Source organism: Opisthocomus hoazin, chromosome 20 (genome assembly GCF_030867145.1).
Source record: "Opisthocomus hoazin isolate bOpiHoa1 chromosome 20, bOpiHoa1.hap1, whole genome shotgun sequence".
In the NCBI taxonomy this organism is placed as follows: domain Eukaryota; kingdom Metazoa; phylum Chordata; class Aves; order Opisthocomiformes; family Opisthocomidae; genus Opisthocomus; species Opisthocomus hoazin.
The window spans coordinates 13,050,716-13,070,065 of NC_134433.1; the positions used below are offsets into that span (position 1 = coordinate 13,050,716).

A 19,350-nucleotide genomic window follows, 5' to 3' on the forward strand; every position below is an offset into this window, starting at 1 on the left:
GAAGACTGCGTAGGCAATAACGCAAGGTTTTTGTTCACCTTTTGCTTTCTCTCCTACTGCCCTGTCATCTGTGCTCAAACTTGTTTCCTGTTGCAGCTGCAAATATTCCAACTGAAGCACCAGAGCACAGAAACGCTGATGACAGCGGTGACAGCAAGCTCCCTTCCTGGGTGGAGGAGGACAAAGAGGAGGAGGAGGAAAATGACTTGGGTACGTGGTGAAGTTTTTTTTGGCAGAATTGTGCCATGGACTGTCATGGACTGACAAAGTCTGGGGGATTGCTGTACCGTGAGCTGTCAGACCTGAGCTGTAGCTTACGCTGAAATGACAGCTGAGCAGTCTTGGTGCAGTTCAGTTGCTTGTTTGAGTGAGATTACTTGTGCATTGATCGATAACACTGGATAAAGAACTTGGTCCTGACAAAGACTGCTGATTGCCTTCTCCTCATTCCTTTACTTTTCATATCCTGGGCAGCTTCTGGGAGAGAGATTGCTTTTATTCTGGATGGATCGGGGAGCATTGAGCCAGAGGATTTTGAAAGAGCAAAAGCATTCATCCACAAGATGATGAAAACACTGTATGAGAAGTGCTTTGAGGTACTCTCTACTCTCTTTCTTTAGCAGGCTAAAGAATGTGCTGTGCTTTATTTAAGCTGCCTCTTCACCAGAATTTGGGACTATGCAGGTTTGTTTCCATTAGGATGGAAAAGCATTTCCACAACTTGCATGTATTCTCGACATAATTTTGCTTACGTCTTAGCAGTACGTTCCCAGTCTTGATCCCAAGAACACTGTAGATATAAAAAGTTGGATTTGTATGCTCAGAAATCCCTAGCTCTGCTACGCTGCCATGCTTGGAGCCCAGGGAGCACCATGTCTGCTTTCTTGTAAGGTGACAGTCATGACTTTCTTCTGGTTTCCTGACCCTATTCCTGTATTGTAATTGGTACCTGCAATCACAGAAGTGCCAGTCAGACTGGCTCTTCAGCCATGCATCTTACCAGTCTCCAGTCACGTATTCTGCGTGAAGGAACTCTACTGCTTTCTCCGCTGAGGCTGAGAAGTGTGATCCACACACCAGCTTTAGGAAAGCTTCTAACTCTCAAATGCTCCAAGCATCAGCATATTTCAACTTGTTCTTTGCATAGCAGAAGGAAGAAACGTTATGTTATGTGTAGTGCAAATACAAAATGCAGAAATGGTCCCATTATCCAGACTGTCTTTGATAATCAGATCATCATGGAACGGGAGTATTCTAAGTAAAGATAATGGGAAGCAGGGAGCAATGAAGGAACAATTCAGTAATGTCACAGATATTACCGTGTGAAACCTGCACGTGAGCCAAACACAGCAGGAAAATGCAAGGACTTAAAAACAAATCACTGTTTCCCAAAACAATTTTTCTTTTGGTACTGGTAGTGGTTTCATTTTCCTCAGCTATAATATACTTACAACGATCTCTTGTGTCTGCACTAGACATATTTAAAAGCCACTTTCTCCTGAAAAAATTTTCCTTTCTGCGTAGTCTGGCTAATGTTTCTGTTTGGATTTTTGAGCTAATTGTTGCAGAGAACCCTTTTTCTCTGAATCCACAGTTGTCACAAGCCAAGTGCTTATCTATTCTTTCCTTCCAGTGCAATTTTGCAGTGGTACAGTACGGATTTGAAATCAGAACTGAGTTCGACCTGCGAGAAAACTGGGATCCTCGTGCCACCCTCCAGAAAGTACTTGATATCGTGCAGGTTTGCAACGTGACAAAAACAGCATCTGCCATGCAGCATGTGCTGTAAGTAACAAAGAAAAGAGCACAAGACATTAAGGAGATGAATTTCTGGGGCGTTTCAGGAGTAAGGAAGAGGGACTTCTATGGACATTCAGGTCATGAAAGCAGTCATTTATCTGGCAATGGTTGAATGGCAGGCTGCACTACCGGTGGCATGGTTCAGAGCGTTATAAAAGCTAGCTGTCAGTGCCTAATTCTTGGTGTGGGGGTGCTCAGGAAGCAATATAAAGGCAGGCAGCACTTGGTATTTTTAATATGTGTGAATATGAAAGAAACTGTCTTGCCTCTTTGCTGTGACTGTTAGCTGCAAGCGCATAGTTCAACAAGTCTCTTCCTTCTATCCCAAAGAGGGAAGCTTAAACTCAAGACTCTTCCCTCTATCCCATGGAGGGAAGCTTCAGCTTTCATCCAAGTTCTTTGTTTTAATGTTTTACCAGGGATTCTGTCTTCACTGAAAGTCACGGGTCCCGCAAGGATGCAGCCAAGGTCATGATTGTGCTCACAGATGGGGAAATACTCCTGGATGAAATGAACTTGACAACAGTGATAAATTCACCCAAAATGGCAGGAATTGAGCGTTATGCCATTGGGGTAAGTTGGGAATGTACTTGGATTGTATCTTCCTTCCATTTCTTGGCAGCACTGGGGACAGAGAAAAGGAGAAACTGATCCATGCGTGGTTCCAGTAAATAAGGGAAGAGACATGTATAAAATAAGGAGGTGAAAGAGAAAGTTATGTTATGAACTGGTACTATAATCTGTGTAGCATCTATTACATGCCCTAGTTTGTTCCTTCTGCCACCGACCACATTCAGTGCCCTGTATCCACTTACTCTCAGACTTTTCAGAACAGAGTAGTGCTTTCAGTAGATCAGACCGTCTCGTTCTTCCTTGTACAAGGTTTAGAAAAATCTTTCTAGAATACTGAATCTAGCAAAGTACTTAACCTTAGTCAAGTCTAGCTCCACAAAGTGTGATTTATGTTTCCTTATCCAGGCTATTCTGGAAAATTTCAACGTGATAAATATAAATGAAAAGGTTTTCTGACCTACCCACCCAAGGACAAAATAGCAGAACCGAGGAATCATTGGTCAGTGCTTGCTAGCGATCGCAGTCCTCCTGACTGAGGACGAGGCCAAGAATTTAAAGCTACCTTCTAGATGAAGTGCATGCTTAAAATTTTAAGTTTTTCAGAACAAAACTTCTGATATATTCTTAACTTGGCTAGCAAGTTAGCCTCTTTGTGTGTTTTTCAACAAGGCTTTGTCCTGAAGTCTGAATTTTGGTTTCAGACATGCTATATATGTCCTCAGATAATCTTTCTGCTATCTCTTTTTATTCTTTCAGAACAGGAAAACATTCAATTTTATGATGTCTTGTAACTTGTTGATTTCCAAAATTAATTCTTGGGTGCAACAACGGTATATACACAGAACACGGCGCCAGCCAGTTACGTGAAGAGGTTTTGTGAAGGTTTGGCTCCAGGAGACACTGAGCCTGTCCAATTAATTGACTGCCAAACCAATTGCTATTTCTGAGTTTACACATAGTGGCTGAAGCTGAGGTTTTTACCACAAACTGTTGAATGAAGTAGGTGGGGTAAGGAGACTCTAAAGGCTGCTTCTTTTGATTGATTTGCGTCCCTTCTGCAGGTGGGAGATGCCTTCAAAAAACCAAAGGCCCTAAATGAATTGCGGCTAATTGCTTCTGGTCCAGATGACACTAATGTATTTCAGGTGACCAATTATTCAGCATTAGATGGGCTGCTTTCAACCCTGCAGCAAAGTATTATTGGTATAGAAGGTAAACAGCAACCTTTCTATTTCTTTAGTACCTTTTGAGAGATAAGGAGAAAGTGGCTTACCCTGTTTCTGTTGCATCCTCAGGTACACAGGGTGATGCTCTGGAATATGAGCTTGCACAAGCTGGTTTCAGTGTGCAGATCCTGGATAAGGTAAATGTTCTGCATTTAACCCTGCTAAACGGTTGTATGCTGTGCTGCTGCTTCAATACTTGTAAGGATTCAGGAGGTGTCCCACAAGAAAAGATGGTGGTACCCAAGTGTGAGGCCCATCTAGTCAAATCTCCTTTGCAAGCCACTGCTTGCTTTGAATGTGTCAGATAAGCAAAAATACCACTTCTATATAGTCAGACAGTAGTGAATTTTATTTTAAGATGGTATTTATCTCGTGTGACTCCTGTTCTACTACTGGATCCTTTTTATTCCACTGGGCAAAAGAGCTGTCTCCAGTTGACAGCTTTGATTTTGCTGGCATCCGCGTTTCTAATGCACAAGTCAGGGGTTCCATCATGTTGCAGATAAAATAATTCTGCTCTTTCAGAATCCTCTGGCTTAAAACCTTGGTCCATCCAGACAAGAATGATCTCTGTCCTTGTCGGGAGTGGGAAATAGTGGATGCTGAGGAAGCTAATGAACATTCGGCAGCCTTGGCTGCAAGGACAACACTGATCCAGTTTTGCGAAGTGCCTCATGTAGTGAGTGGGGAGATGGGCAGCTGTTCTCTGATGCTGAGCAGTCACCTTGTCTGTCCTCAATATCTGGCAGGAGCTGGTAGAACTGCCCAAGCTATGGGGTCCAGGAAAGAGTAGCAGGACTCATAAGCCAGAAAACATTGCTCCTTACTAAACTGCTCTGCAGAGTGCTAGAGGCAATTGTGCCGTGTTCATCTCTTCTAATTTGCAGTATGTTACTTCTGCAGCAAGTCTTAATGTTTGGTGCGGTGGGGGCCTTTGACTGGTCTGGTGGAATTCTGCTGTATGATCTGGCAACCAAGACGGCTGTTTTTCTGAATGAATCTAAAGAAGCAGCTGAAAAAGCAAAATACAGCTACCTAGGTAATCAGTTTACCCTTCTCTCTCAAATGACAGCCTGACAGCAGTTTTGCTTAGTTTGTGTTTAGTGCAGCATGATGACACTGACAGGATTTACCTGAAGAAGGCCACCCCCTGCAGCGTCTTACTGGATTTTTAATATTTTCTCTAGCAAGGAAAGAGATTCTCATGAAAACACTCTCTGTCTCCTTTTTTGGGGGAATATACGACTTGTTTTCTCTGATGAGTTATGATGCCTTGTGGTATTATTAACACATACAATTTGGTTTCACTGTGTAAGAATACTTGCAATGAAGGGCATTTTTGAGAGCTGATAAAGAAAATATTTCCCTTTTTGTGAGTGTCTAGAGAAGAAATAGCTTGTGAATCATTATTGTTCTTGGCTTGCTGACAAATAAAGCCTTGCTTGTTCACCCCAGTGCTTTGTAGCCTCATGAGCCCTGTATCTGCCGACTCTAGCCTTGGCTACAAAGTCTTACCAGGTAATGTGAGGTGCTGTGGACTGCTTGTGCTAGCATAATCCTTCTCCCATTACCTCCCTCTTACAGAAGCTCCATAACAGATCTCTTTTTGCTTTCTATAGAGTATAGTTTTTCCTTCACTTCTCTGAAGGGTCATAAACCTTCCAGCTTGCAGATATAATAATTAAAAAAAAAAAAGTGTGTATGTTGGATAATCACTCAGGAAGTATGGCAAATGCTGAGAAAAGTCATAAAGAGTTCAAGCATATTTTTTCAGAGCAGTAATTTATTCAATTACTCTACAGGCTGCTAAGAGATGAAAACCTCAGCTTTGCTGGCTTTTCTCTCAGAACAGTTACCTGCTATTTCCTAATCAATATTTTTATGATATGTTCTGTAATCAAAACCATGGGCCACAACAACTAGACATGGTGGGAACTCTTGGATCTCATCGAATACGTAGGTCTATGTCTCAGACCAAACTTTGAGGGCTTTTTCCTTCAGGCATAGAGTATGGCAGTGATAATGTATGCTATTTTTGCTTCTTATGCGAATGCACCAGGGTACAGTGTGGCAGTGGTACGCACAGAATATGGACCCTTGTACATGGCTGGAGCTCCACGGCACAGCATGAGAGGGAAGGTGTTGGTGTTTCAGGACGGCCGCTTAAAACAAACCCTGCAAGGAGAACAGGTACAGTGCCTCGCTCACCTGGGCCAGTCAGATCGGGGGGGGGGGGGGGTGGTGGTGTGTGTCAGGTGGGCTGCACGCCTCTCCTTCACTCAAACAGCAGCTGCGTTTTCTCCTCCAAACACACTTACACTCTTACACAAGCATCTGATTTAGCTAGATGTGGATTACGCAGTCTGTTCACTCCATAATGCTTTGGGAACATCAGAAAAAATCATGAAATTTGGACAAAGACTGGGAAAAAATGTAGGTAAACGAAGTGTACTATATTTATGTTCTGTTCTCATGGTTCATGGGGTAAGATTTTGTCAACTGTGGTATTCTTTTTCCTCTGTCAAACTGTTGAGTAATGATTTTGTTACTGCTAAACTGGTTACAGGATCTGTCCCCAAGGATGGCTGTAATAAAATAAATAATAGGAAATGATCCACATATAAGTAGATATGTGATGCTTTGTTCTAAAAATTGCCTTACTGCTGCAAAGGACACCAATTCTACACAGCTATATATAGAGAATTCCAGTGAAAGAGCTGCTTGTCTTTTTCTGGAGCACAGGTTGGATCTTATTTTGGATCTGAGCTCTGCCCACTTGATGTGAACCATGATGGGGTGACAGATCTTCTCCTTGTTGGAGCTCCGTTTTATCACATTCAGGGGGAAGAAGGAAGAGTTTACGTATATCGCCTGGAGACAGAGGTAAAAACACTGGTAGCGTAAACACTCCGTGTTGGGGATTTTCCAACCATGCCTAAGTAGTGACAAATAAAACATTCCTCCTTTGTGCTCTCACTGAATGTGCTCTCCCTGTATGGTAGAGGACTGCAGGATGAAGCCAGAGGTCCTCTCTTAGTCGTTAGAATATAAAAGAGAAATAACTAAAGAAATAAAACCGTTCTGTAGCTAAGGTATATTCTTACCACAATGTGATAAAATCATGTCTTCTTCATCTACATAGGCAACTTGTTGGTGCAGAGCTTGCTCTGCAAGCAGTGTTCTTTGCAGTGCTTGCAGTAAACGTGTGCATGGGTAGCTGCGAAAACTTTGCTTCCCAGGACCTGCAGAAAACAAAATGTTTTGTAGGCCCAGCTACAGGATCCGTTACACAATATACAGAATATAAGTTATAAGTTAATTGCGTCATTTTGAATGACAAGTGAAATTCAACAGCAGACCAGGAGAAAACCCTCTTCCGTACGCTGCTAAAAGTTGCTCAGGGCACGCACAGGATGGTTGGAAGCGAAAAACAACAGCCTGGGCATCTGTTTGAATTCAAATAGCGTGCACCCTCTTGTGGCTTATTTCTGTAGTCGGGCGGAGAAGGTGGGCTGCTTTCTGCTGTGAAACAAGCCGGGGATCAGCTCGATCTGCGAGGGATTTAAGAAAGGCCAGTGCTGCAGTGTGTCCGCTTGCATGGGGCTGTCCAGAGACACACTGTCTGTGCGAGAATTTGCATGCTCTCGATGCAGAAGGATCAAGCTTTTGTTCCGAGAGTCAACTGTATCTTGAACTTCTTATATTGTTTAGGGCTTCATTGTTCATGTTTAAGCATTATAGGTGTGCAGTAAGATTTTGTTTGTTTGTTTTTTGTGAGAGCTACTCATGCTATATTTGCTATAAATCGATTTCCTTCTTGGATGTTATTCAGAATGGTTCATTCACCTTGGAAGGACACTTAAACGCGCAGGTGACCTCTCCTGTTGCGAGGTTTGGGTTTACTGTGGCTAGCATTGGAGACGTCAATGGGGATGGATATGAGGATATTGCAGTTGGAGCCCCCCTTGAAGATCAGCTTTCCATCAGTTCCTCGTTTGGCAGCATTTACATCTTCAATGGTGATAAAGACAAGATCAAGAGCTCTTTTTCTCAAGTACGTGTCTTCTTGGGAATTACCTCCACTACCCCACGAGAGGGGAGAGCTTGTGTTTTTGTAGAAGATGCTAGGAGGAAGGACTTCCACATTTTATTTGCATTGATGGGTGAGAAATTTGCCGATGTCAGGTGGTTTATCTGACTACACAGGTTTCTGCAGCAGAGCTGCTCCTTGATTGTAATTATTCACCTGCCTGCTTAGGTCAGGGAGCTGGATTTGGGTGCTGCCTATAGAACAGCATAGCCTTTTGCAAGCCGGCCCGTCCATTATAGGAAGTTAAGAGCCAGTATTTTGCATCTCATGAGTGTTACAAAATCATCTTTACAGCAGCCTGGTGAAAAGAAGTGTATTTTCCAAACGGCAAGAGAGATATCCTGGCTTACATTTGTTGATGTTCCCTCCTCTTTTAGAGAGTAAAGGCCTCTGAAATTTCTTCAGGACTGCAGTATTTCGGTCAATCCATTGATGGTGGCTTTGATTTCACTAATGATGGTCTCCAAGATATTACAGTGGGATCACTGGAGAACGTGATTGTGCTCCGGTAGGTAATCACTGTAATTTTTTAGTGTGCTGGGGAAATGCTTCAAAGACAAAAATAGAATCTGTGTTGCAAGCACTGTGTAATGATTCTATTTTTAATTCAGCATCAGAGGGACATTAAAAAATATTTCCCAGTGCTAGAAATTATATGAAATGTAAAGCCTTTAGTTCAAGTTGCAAGGGCTTTTCCCTAAAGCTTTGAACAAGTCTAAAGCTTTGAACACGTATGAGAGAGTGACCATGAACTGATCAACAGATCTAGGTCTAAGACCTTGATGTCTGCGATTCAGCACTGATAATGTAGGTCATTTAGGCAAAAAAATAATTTCTTGACAGAGACCATACTTCATGTTCAATCAGGCATCTGGTAGCTGAGTGACCCGTGGAGTTCACAAAGGCTAAGACATGGCAGACGTTTGATTTTGTTCTTGCATTCTGTATTTGAAAAAAAAATTGTAGATAAAGAGAGAATTTGAACAGCTAGATAATGTGTTTATCTAATGGAAATATAAACACTGTGTTTAATTCTGAAACTCTAGCCACATTGATGTATTTTGGCTGTCTGTTCATTCAGACTCTTGGGATTTTGTATGTTCTGAATGTTCCCAGCAGAAACTGGAACTTCTGTAAATAGGCCAGCTTGGACCAGGTGAAATATCATGGAAAAACTGAGCAGTTCTTATTCTTGCTGCCAGGCTTTCTTAAAACATTTTTCCTGTAATGTTTTGGTTCAAAACTTTTATATTGGATTCTGTTCTTTATCTGTTCTTCACTGACTAGCTCAAGACCAGTTGTCCACTTTCTCGCCAGCATGAGATTCAACCCTGAGAGAATCCTAATTTTCCAAAATAACAGCATTGTCACAGCAAAACTATGTTTCGATACAATCTCAGCTTTACCAGTGTCTCAACAAGGTAATAAATGGGAATTGTGGTCAGATTGAAATCTATAGTCCTACACTGTCCTGGGAAACTTGGCACTGAGAACAACCTCTGGTACATCTAACAAAGGATTTTGAAAATCTTGCAGTGTTTTCACAGTTATACATTCTCTACACGGTGGACGTAGATGTGAAAATGGCAAAGAAGAGAGTACAGTTTGAAGATCAGAACACTACAGCAAGTGGAAAGCTGCTGGTCAGTGAGGGCATGTGCTGTGAGCTGCAGCTTTACACACTGGTAGGTGATGGTCAGACTTACTACAGCAAGAAGGGTTAAGAGGACAGGATTTTTTACCAGAATCTGCATGATTATGAGTCTTTCTTGAAGTGCAAAAATACTACAGTGGGGGGTTCTCAGTGTTAGACTTGCTGAGCACGTTTTACAGCTGAGGCAGGAGATGTGTCACGTGCCATTTTGGTTTGTATTGCTATAAATCAAACTCTCGTCCTTTTGTGTGTACGTGAAGTATTTCTAATCCTAGAATTGTAGGGGAGGCATGAAGCTTTACAAGATTAAAGCAAATGGAAGGAAACTGTCCTTCATAATGCATAACTGCATCACCAAACACGTTATCTAGTGGATGTCATGGCAGTCAGATGTATAAAATGATCTAAAAGAAACATTCGACAAGCTTATGGTCCACTGATGGCTATTAAACACAGTGGCTCAAAGAAAACGTCTGAGTCAGAAGGTTCCTAAATCTGCCAGGTGACAGAAGCTGGACCAGAGATGACGTGTGTGAAGACTTCTGCATTTTAATGCTCAGATACTTTCTCAACTTCTTGTTTTTCCTTTCTTGTAGCCGTGTGACTTTGACTGTTTTTCCAGCATTTTTCTGAGAGTTAAACACGAGCTTTATAAGGAAAATGATAACACGGAGTTTGCTGTTCCTGTGCTGGATAGATACCAGCCATCAGAAATACATTTTCAGGTAACAAAATAAAACGATAAGAGACAAAGCAAAGAGCTTTCTCTCTTTCCAGGATGCAAAGCTTTTACTATGAAAAATGTATATAAGTTGGGGTTTTCTTAGCCTTTGCATGTTGTCTTGTGCCCTCTGCTCCCTTTCTGGTTATCAGTACTGCCTTCCGAGTGGAGTTTAGGGCCAGGTTTCCCCCAAAGAGATACTTGTGAAAAGAATCTCATCTCTCAGGTCCAACCTCAGATCTGCTAAAAAATTGCTTTACTTTGTCCATGACATTTCTCCTGTGCCTCTGTGTAAAATGAAATTAGATGCTCCCTGTGAAGAAGGCAGATGGTTTGTGTGTTTTGTGAAGTATTTTTCAGATACTGGGCACTACATTGGAACTTATATTAAGACTTATAATTTGAATTATGTATTTTGTAGTTACAATTACACAATTTTCTCATGAAGTAATTTTTATAATAATGAAAATTATGTATATATATTTATAGTTTATTTTAGTTGCTTGTTTCAAATTGATTTTTGGGAGGCTGCAAACGTCTAATAAAGTTAAAGGTTAAGTCTGATATCCAGTCTCCTCTCTTGCAGTTTAGTAGCAGGATTCCTAGCTCTTTTTCACAGTTAGTCTGAAATCCACATCACAGCTTCTGAGAAAATTCCACAAAGCTCTATAAAGAGGCAGCTTTTTGCTCCTTAATAGGAGTCTTTACCACAATTCAATATTTAATTAGTGTCCATAAAGCATAGGACAGAGAAGTTAGGACATTTAGCACTGAGCAATAATGAACACTAATTACTATAGTCACAGTACTCTTAGGGATGATGATGATGTTGATAGTACATTTATTTCCTAAGAATAATTAATGAGATTCTTGAGTGTTGGTCAGCATTGCTTGGTACTTATGCACCCAATATCTAATCATTAATTATCATTGAACTTCTCCAGAAAAATCAGCCACAGACAGTTGATTTTTATTGGTAAATAAAACTATTGCTAATGGAAGAAACCTCATCTCTACAAAACAGTATGCCTATAAGCAGGCACAGCATATGAACATACTTATTCAAGAAAAACATATCATCTCTGGAAAAGGAATTAAGATTACTGTCTGTGGCAATCCAGGAGTAAACAACTGGCATTTCTTTAACAAGACCTTGTCCCCAGCTGAAAACTTTTCATGTTATTGCTAACAGACCTTCTCCTGGGAGCTGAATTACAAAACATCATCAATTTAGGACTGACTTACCACTAGAGGATCTTCTATTTCCAACTTCTCCTTAACTGAGGTCACGGGAATTGTTTTTGTTTTCAGAGAATATATGTGTATATGTAAAGATATTCTGAATCTGCTACTTTAGAAAAGTTAAGACTGTTAAAATTTGACTTGATCTGTGTTTGCTTTCAGTTGCCTTACAAGAAGGACTGCAACAAGACCATCTGTACTGCTCGTTTAACTTTGACAAGTCAGATTCAGTGAGTCACAGTAGTTGTATTATCCAGATTTCACATTCAGCATTCGTAAAAAATGTCATCTTTGTGCATAAGACATTTCCTTCAAATTCTCAGACAAGATTTGCTGACCCTTTGTTTACATTACTATCTGATCCATCCTTCCCGTAACACCACACTCACGCAGTGCTGTAACTGTGTGCCTCTATGGGTGTTGCTGGGTTGTTCTAGGTAATCTCAGAGAAAAGACCAAGGTTTAAAGAACTATAGTCATCCTAAAATCACAATTCTGGCATTTAATCGTGAACATGTGATTTCGTCTTAGGCTGATGCACAGCATAGCCCTACAGCCAAAGGGTTGCGCAGTTTACGTAGCCTTAGACAAAACAGTAGGCATCACTTCATTGTAAAAACTTACCCTGGAGATTCACTGAAAAGTTAATCAAGCAAAACAATGTTTAAAATCTCTCTTGACGTATAACAGAAATGATAAAATGTTACATAAAGTTTGGAGATGACTGCCTTCAACATTAAGAAGGAAGTGTTTTCCTACACACCCTGAAAAATATTGAATAATTAATTGGGCATTATCCTGTGTGTAAAAGCATTTGGAGAGAGTAATTACCAGAACCAGAATGCTTCAGGCCTCTTATTAAATAACAACCCTTAGAAATTACATGTTGCCCATCTCATTTTTCTGTCTGCTTCCAGAAAGGAATTAGTGGTGGGCCACACTAAAAAAGTGACCATGAATGTTTCACTAACAAACAGTGGAGATGACTCGTACATGACAACCATGGTCTTGAACTATCCCAAAAACCTACATTTTAAGAAGGTGACTGTTGAGGTAAGATCCTAGAACAACTCTTCAGCTAAGCAGCAGACTGCTGAAAGAAAACGCAGCGCTGACTGCTATTCATTTACTACCTAAATAAATCTTGAAGTAAGGTCCAGGGAAGGGAAGGAGCATTTCAGTTATTAGGACCAGAGCCCGAATACTGGATTTATCTGATTTAAGACTCATAAGCTTTTATGGGTCTATTTGTACCTAATTCATTTTGTGGGAGCAGACACAGACTGAGTTGAATTTCCCAGTCTGTTTTTATTCAACATTAAAGAGCATTCCTGTTCTGTTGGCAGCCATCCTCTCCTGCTATTCACTGTGGCGAGCCAATACCATTAACTTCTCTGGTCTTAGCCTGTAACTGCAGAATTGGGCATCCAGTATTCAAGAAGACAACTGTAAGTAGAGATTGTTATTTTCACTTTTTCCCCCTACCTCTAAAGGATACTTTGAGTAGCTGCTCTTGCATCCTTTATCTGTGCAATGAGGCCAGAGCCGCTCTTCTCACTAATTCAGCTTAAGGCCTGTGTGTATTTTCTAAAGGCAAGAGATTATTTTCATATTCTTGCACTTGAGTTAATGTCTAATTTCTCCAGAAAGGAATGATGAGCAGAAAATACATTAGCCATCATGTTTTAACAGTATCCTAGTGAGTTAAGGAGTATTTACACAGTAATCAATATTTTGTTATGTCTTTCTTTTCCCTCAAAATAGGCAAAATTTTCAGTGATTTGGCAATTAGGTGAAAGCATATTCCAAAATAAGTCTGCAATCACCATTAATATCACCAAGTGAGTATTGCTATTTTCACCACAAAATACACTGTGAACTAGAAAGGAAATATCAGAATTCCTGGGTGTCCACACTATTTATCGGTCACTGGTTACACAAAACTGTACTTGTTCTTTTCACCCTTTCTAAGCATTTGGACCTGTGTGAAAAATCTTTCCTTCCCTTGTGATAATTTTAGCTTTGCTCATACATCATTATTTCAGTAAAAGATGGAGCACCCTTTAAGGTCCTAATTTAAGTGTAGTACATCTTTAAAACCTTGTGTTTTCTGGAATGGAAAACAGGGTTCTGGCATCATTCTTTAGCAGAGAGAACAGATGAGTAAAATACATAGTTGAGCTCTGTTCCAGGTAAAGCTTTCACTCCAAATGATTGGGATGAGAACCTATGTTCAGGGTATTTTTCTTGATTAGGTGCTTTCTAATGGGGGGAAGTTACCATTCAGATTCCTTTCTTGTCACCTTCCTCCTGTTAAAATGTATGGGGACTGAGTAGTACACAGTGTTTTTTAAACAGAGAGCATCTTTAAAAAGGAAATGCAAACTCATCTCTGAGCACAGACTCATCTCTTAGCACAGTTGAAGACAAAGGTTTCTACTTGAATTTAAAATCCAGTTTTGTGAGGGGTAGAAGCTTTAAATCTTGATTAATGAAAGCAATACTACGTGTTCACAGATTAGCGTTAGTTTGCAGGGAAACATTTTGACACAATGGCAGCTTTCAGAATCTGTACGAATAAAGGGCTACTCCAACACTGCTGTACCATGTCACCAAACGGGCTGGCACCCCTCCTGTCATTAATTACTGCCACTCTGTTTCCATCCCTCCTGTACAGCCAATATTAGCAGTTCTCAGACCATAGAAATAAAGGACCAAGGCAGGCCGATAATAATGTTGTTTCATCCATCCTTTTTTTTTCAAAAGCATGAATGAAAATAGCACCATTCTGGCTGAAGAACACATCCTTGATGTCAGATATGCATTCACTGCCATCCTTTCCAAGTAAGTTTTAAGAGTATTCAGTTGTATTGCATTACTTTAGTCAATTAGAGGAAAAAAGATTGAGAGGATGCCTGGTAAGATTCCAGTCCAATTTCCATCTTAATAATTCCAAGGACTGCAGATTGTCAAGTCACTTTCTGTGGTACTAGACAGCAAAAGCAGAGTCTGGAAGACAGAACAATAAAATCATATTGTAGGCAGGGGGTAACTAAAGTCTCCAACTGCTTAGCTTGTAAAAAGCGGACTTCAAGATAGGTTCAAAGATGCATCCAATTGGCAGACTGCTTATACACGCACTTATATAGACAGACTGCATGGACAGCATTCCAGTTCTAACAAATTTGATGATGCTACCTCTTAATTACTTAATGCATCTGTGTCATTGGATGTGCTGATTTTTAACAATAATCTAATTCACTTTTCACTTAGTTTGATTTATCGTTCTCTTTAGACCAGTTTCTTTAATGTATGTGAATGTTAGCGAAGGACTTCTTGAAAACAAAGAATTCAAATTTAATGTAAGTATAGCTTCAAATTTAGGTCATCTGATCCATCTGCAATCATGATTAAAGAACACTTATTGTCTTGTGCATTCTCTTCTGTAGATAAATGGAGAAAATCCCTTTAATGCTACTATCAAGTTACAGATTTGGGTTCCTGTCAGTATACAAGGTCACAACATAATAACGATCAAAAATGCATCTGGAATACAGGTACCTTTTCTTATTTTTTTCCTCATCCAATACCTCTCTACTGATCCTCACAAAGGAAAAGAAAAATCATGTTATTGCAGATTAGAGTGTTTTTAAAACCTACACTACAGAAACTTCACGTATTTACATTTTATAGCAGCATTCCAGGTACAAATTTTGCCAAACTGAACAAAAGTTTATTTTTAAAATTAAGTCAAAAGGTGGGCTTCCCTCCCCTCCCGCCCCCATCTGGGCTAACAATGTTTACTTCTGTCCTCACTGTCCAGAATTTTTTTTTTCTTTGAAAAAAGAATTTGTAAGAAAGACAATATAGTAAGGAAATAACTTTTAATAATCTAAGACTAAAAAGGTAAGAAAACCTCTGTGGAATTCAAAACATTAATTGAGGCCAAAGAAGTTTGTGTGTGTCCGTCCCAATGTCAACTCTGGTCTCTCCCCCTCCAATCACCCCTCAAAAAAAGTACATATGGAAACATCTTAAAGGAGAAGACTTTTTCCAGTTTTTTTAGACTTTTTTTTGACAGCATATTACACACATCAGTCACCGATCATAACACTTCTTCATTGTGCCAACATTTAAATCATACATTAAAAACAGCAAAGGAGAAAGGGAGTATGAGGGACTTAGTTCTTGGAAACATTCCGCTCCCTTGCTCACTGGAAGAGGCTGCTGCTCTGCAAAACTTCCTGGGCAGACCCAAAGCTCAGTACTTCTTTGTGGAACTTACTCAGCTGCTTCTTTATTTTCCTCATGGCAGAAGTTGATTCCTTTGTCTTGTAGCCCATGTCTTTCAAAAGTTTATCTGACAAGTAGTGCAGCCAGAGGACGTTGCTGTGTGGATGGTAGTCAGTCCAGCTGTTGGAGTTCTCCGCTTTCATTTGTCTGTAGATGTCAAACTGGTAGTCCCCTGTGCCTTGAAACAGTTCCTCATCAGTGGAAAGGTCACAAAACACAGTTAACCCGTCCTTCTCCAGCCGTGACAAGGTATAATCGATGATGTTGACGTGAATCCCTGCTGTGGGGATTGTGTGCGTTGCCCCGTTCAACACGTAATTAAGCTCCTTTACATCCGTTTTCTTTACCAGCACGTTCCCCCAGTGCAGGTCCCTGTGCTCGAAGTGCAGTTCCTGTTCTGCCACAGCCAGGGAAGCAGTGACCTGGTGCAAAATGCTTTTTGCTGACGCCACTGAACTGAACCTGTTTCTCATATGCTCCAAGTCACTGCCTCCAAATTCAAACTCCAGAACCATGAAGAGCTGCTCGTCCCCAAAAAGGTCAGGCCGATCGTTTTCTGATCCTGTTACTTCATGGTATTCGTCCCAGGCTTGCAGGAGATACTTAGGATAGGCCCCCTGAACACAGTGCACAGAGTACAAGCTGATGAACCCAACAGTCCTATTCACAGACTCTTCAGACAGAAGACTGAGTTCTTTGGAAATTATTATCTCGGGCAGAATCTCCCCAAAGCTCTTTTGAGCTTCACCATTTACTCTTTCAGTCCCCTCAATGGGAATTATTTTTAAGGCCACAGGTCCTCTCTCACTGTCAATCTGGAAGACCTCTCCAAACACCCCTTCTCCAATTTTCTTGCACTCTTTCATCTTGTCTAAAGGAATGCATTCCTCAAAAGCGATAGGGCCCTCCTGGTGGCATTCCCCAAACACCTTCTCTGCATCTGTAAGCATTAGCTCCAGGACAGAGCAGGAATTCCTGGGCGCCAGCAGGACCATGGAGGAAGCAGACCAAGTGCAGCACTGAGCCGTACCAGCAGATGGGGTTGCTTGGTACTCCGAAAGCTGGGATTTCGCAGAAGGGGTACAAAGGATGCAGGAGCTGTCTCCCGTGGTAACTTTCTTCCTCTTATGGAAGGACAAAGATGCTCGGACTCTGCCCCAGGAAAGGGAGCTGTTGAGGAGTGAATAGTCATTGTCTCTTACATCTACAGACACCTCCAGAACATCCTTCTTCATTCCTTTTTGCCTCAGCTGTGGTCTGAAAAAGGAGTTATTGGGCTGCTGCTGTCTCTTGTTCTTGTGCCTTTTTGGACGGAGCCTTGTTTGCCTCCCCCACCGGCTGGCACTGAAGCCGCTGATGCAAGCTTTCCGACAGGCACTTCCCTCCCCAGAAACAACCTTCGTACTTTTGTGTTTATTCTCCAAGATTCCTTGAAAACTCAACGGAGATACTGGCTGCTGGCAGGCAGGTTGGGTATCGGCCTTTTTGTTGCGTTTCACGCTCATCAGCCACACTGGCACTTCTTGAGGGTCCAAGACCACCACCGGTGTAAGCTGGTACTTGCTGGCTTTGCCTCTCTGATAAGGCAAGCTTCCTTTCGTCAACTCTCTGCTGAGATCATCACACGGCTCATCAGACGTGGCACCGTCATACGGTGCAGGGTGCTCACCGCCAACGGGAGCTGCCTGAGGAGTCGTCGTGCCTTTCGGTGGCGACGAGGGAGCTTGTGGGCGGCAGCTTCCCCGCACCGACGCCCTCAGAACCCTGCCAGACTTCTGCAACACCGGGCCCGGCTCCCGGCTCCCGGGCCAGGACCACTCGGCTGCCTCGTCCCGGGCGCTGCCAGCCCCGGCAAACGGCGGGAGCTGCTCGGATGCCTGCAGCGAGCTGCCGGGGGAGGCGGCGGGCTGCCTGCGCGGCGGGGAGCAGAGCTCCAGGCTGCCGCCCAGCCCCGAGCCGCCCTCCACGCTGGTGCTGAGCAGGAGCAGGGAGCTGAGCTCGGCCGCGCGGCCCACCCGGCGGCGGGCGCGGCGCGGAGGCGGCCACTGCGGGGTGCTGCACAGCAGGGGGCGCCGCGCCCCGCAGGGCGGCCCCTGGCGGCGGCGACGGGCGGCGCCGCGCGGGGTCGGGGCCGGGGAGGGCGAGGAGGAGGCGGGGGCGGCGGGGCCCGGCGGCCGGTTCTCCTTCTCCGCGCCGCCGCGGCGGGTCCGCAGGCGGCGGCCGCGGGTGGGGCGCTTACCCAGCGGCTGCCGGTGGCGGTTGGCCGGCGGCGAGAAGTCAGGGTCATCCGAGGGGCTGGAGAGGGCGCTGGAACCGGCCGAGGCGGCGCTGGAACCGGCCGAGGTCGAGCTGAAGAACCGCTTGCGGTCCTGAGGCGACGAAATCCATCGGCTGGGCGGCGGCAGCGGGCGGAGGTGCCCGCGCCGCGAGTAAGTGCGGAGCAGGCGCGGCTGGAGCGGCATAGCGGGGCCGGGCCGGGCCCTGCTGAGGGGAGCCGCGGCGCCCGCCCGCCTCCGTTTCAAACGCGGTCTCGCGAGAGCGGGGCGGGGCGAGAGCGCGGCGCGGGTTTTGGCTCTTTAAAAAAATGCGCTGGAAACGTTGAATTTCAGGCGGCGACGGAGTGCGGGGTCGGCGGTGAGGCGGTGCTGGGGCTGCGGGGGTACTCCGGCGGCGCAGGACCCAAGGTGAGCGGTGCTGGGAGCCGGCTGCCGCGGTGGGAATCGAACCCGCGGTACCGGCGCACCGAGCCGCTCCTTTGCGTTTCAGGGCGTTGCGGACGTGCGGTATCAGCGCGTGCACTGCTCTGTCCGCACCGACCGAGACAGCATCACCGTGACGGCAGAGCTGTCTTTGAGCAACCCGCACCAGGTACCCGCAAAACACCGCGCTCCGCTGTTCGCTAACCCCGTCCCCTGCCGAGGTTTCCCCCCCTCGCAGCGGGAATCCCGCTCTCCCACGCCTGACGCTGCTTGGCAGAGCAAGGGGATGCTCTACTCGCAGTAGTATCTCCCCGAGGTGCTCAGCGCGTAGGAGAGGTGCTGCTCTCCTGCTCCCCTCCGGAACTGCCCCCCGTGAGGTGACCTGTGGGGTACCGCACGCCGCAGCGCTCCAGGCTGTTTCTCCCAGCCATAGCTACACACCGGCTGTGGACTCAAGGCACGGCTCGATGCCAGCACCGCACAGGGCGGTTCTTACGCTCTGAGCAAGGGTTTGCTGTTGCAACCCGTTTTCTTCCTGAAAAGACTGAAAAGCAGCTGATACTTTGTTCTTTGTATTTCTTTTTCCGTAGTTCTTAAAAAGCAGAACTGAACTGCTGGTCCCTGGAAAAATCACCTTTGACAGAGAACTGTACGTGGGGCTGAAAGAAGAGCATCACAGCACTGAGGTAGCAGAGCATCACGTAGGCAGCTCGGCCCTGCTCTTGGGCCAGCAGCAAGGGAGAAATCCAGGTGGTTTTGCTGAATCTAAAGAACCGATCAAGTTCCTAGAGCTAAATCCTGGACTTCTCGAAGCAAATGTCTGTTCTGCCATTGAATTTAGTGAAATCGGGTTTTGACTATAGAATAAAAGCAGAGGGAGTATATCTACTAGTGCATATCAGAAAAGTTTTTAGGGTTCTGTGTTGAATGCTGTGTACCTGACAATGGTGGCTAACTCAGAAACCTCCTGTCCTGTCCGGGATTTCAGATGAATTTCCTTCTCTTTTGCTAGGGAAGAGATGCTCTTTAATCTGAAAGATTGTCCCTGGTGA

The 19,350-nt window shown here is 43.8% G+C and overlaps 2 protein-coding genes across 2 annotated transcripts in view; one reads left to right on the forward strand and one right to left on the reverse strand.

Moving 5' to 3' along the window:
- Positions 1 to 19,350, forward strand: part of ITGAE (integrin subunit alpha E) — a 36,993-nt gene that overhangs the window by 10,028 nt on the left and 7,615 nt on the right. The window contains 24 exon segments of the mRNA XM_075440526.1: positions 97 to 210; positions 475 to 596; positions 1,634 to 1,785; positions 2,220 to 2,373; positions 3,435 to 3,585; positions 3,669 to 3,736; positions 4,503 to 4,638; positions 5,659 to 5,789; positions 6,342 to 6,482; positions 7,432 to 7,653; positions 8,067 to 8,197; positions 8,977 to 9,110; positions 9,226 to 9,374; positions 9,940 to 10,068; positions 11,469 to 11,536; positions 12,224 to 12,359; positions 12,653 to 12,754; positions 13,071 to 13,147; positions 14,073 to 14,150; positions 14,602 to 14,668; positions 14,756 to 14,863; positions 18,209 to 18,283; positions 18,366 to 18,467; positions 18,889 to 18,984. Of these exon segments, the coding sequence (XP_075296641.1) occupies positions 97 to 210; positions 475 to 596; positions 1,634 to 1,785; positions 2,220 to 2,373; positions 3,435 to 3,585; positions 3,669 to 3,736; positions 4,503 to 4,638; positions 5,659 to 5,789; positions 6,342 to 6,482; positions 7,432 to 7,653; positions 8,067 to 8,197; positions 8,977 to 9,110; positions 9,226 to 9,374; positions 9,940 to 10,068; positions 11,469 to 11,536; positions 12,224 to 12,359; positions 12,653 to 12,754; positions 13,071 to 13,147; positions 14,073 to 14,150; positions 14,602 to 14,668; positions 14,756 to 14,863; positions 18,209 to 18,283; positions 18,366 to 18,467; positions 18,889 to 18,984 (2,843 nt within the window).
- Positions 15,174 to 18,097, reverse strand: HASPIN (histone H3 associated protein kinase). The gene has a single exon (XM_075440527.1). The coding sequence runs from the start codon at positions 18,059 to 18,061 to the stop codon at positions 15,518 to 15,520; it is 2,544 nt and encodes an 847-aa protein (XP_075296642.1). The 5' UTR covers positions 18,062 to 18,097; the 3' UTR covers positions 15,174 to 15,517.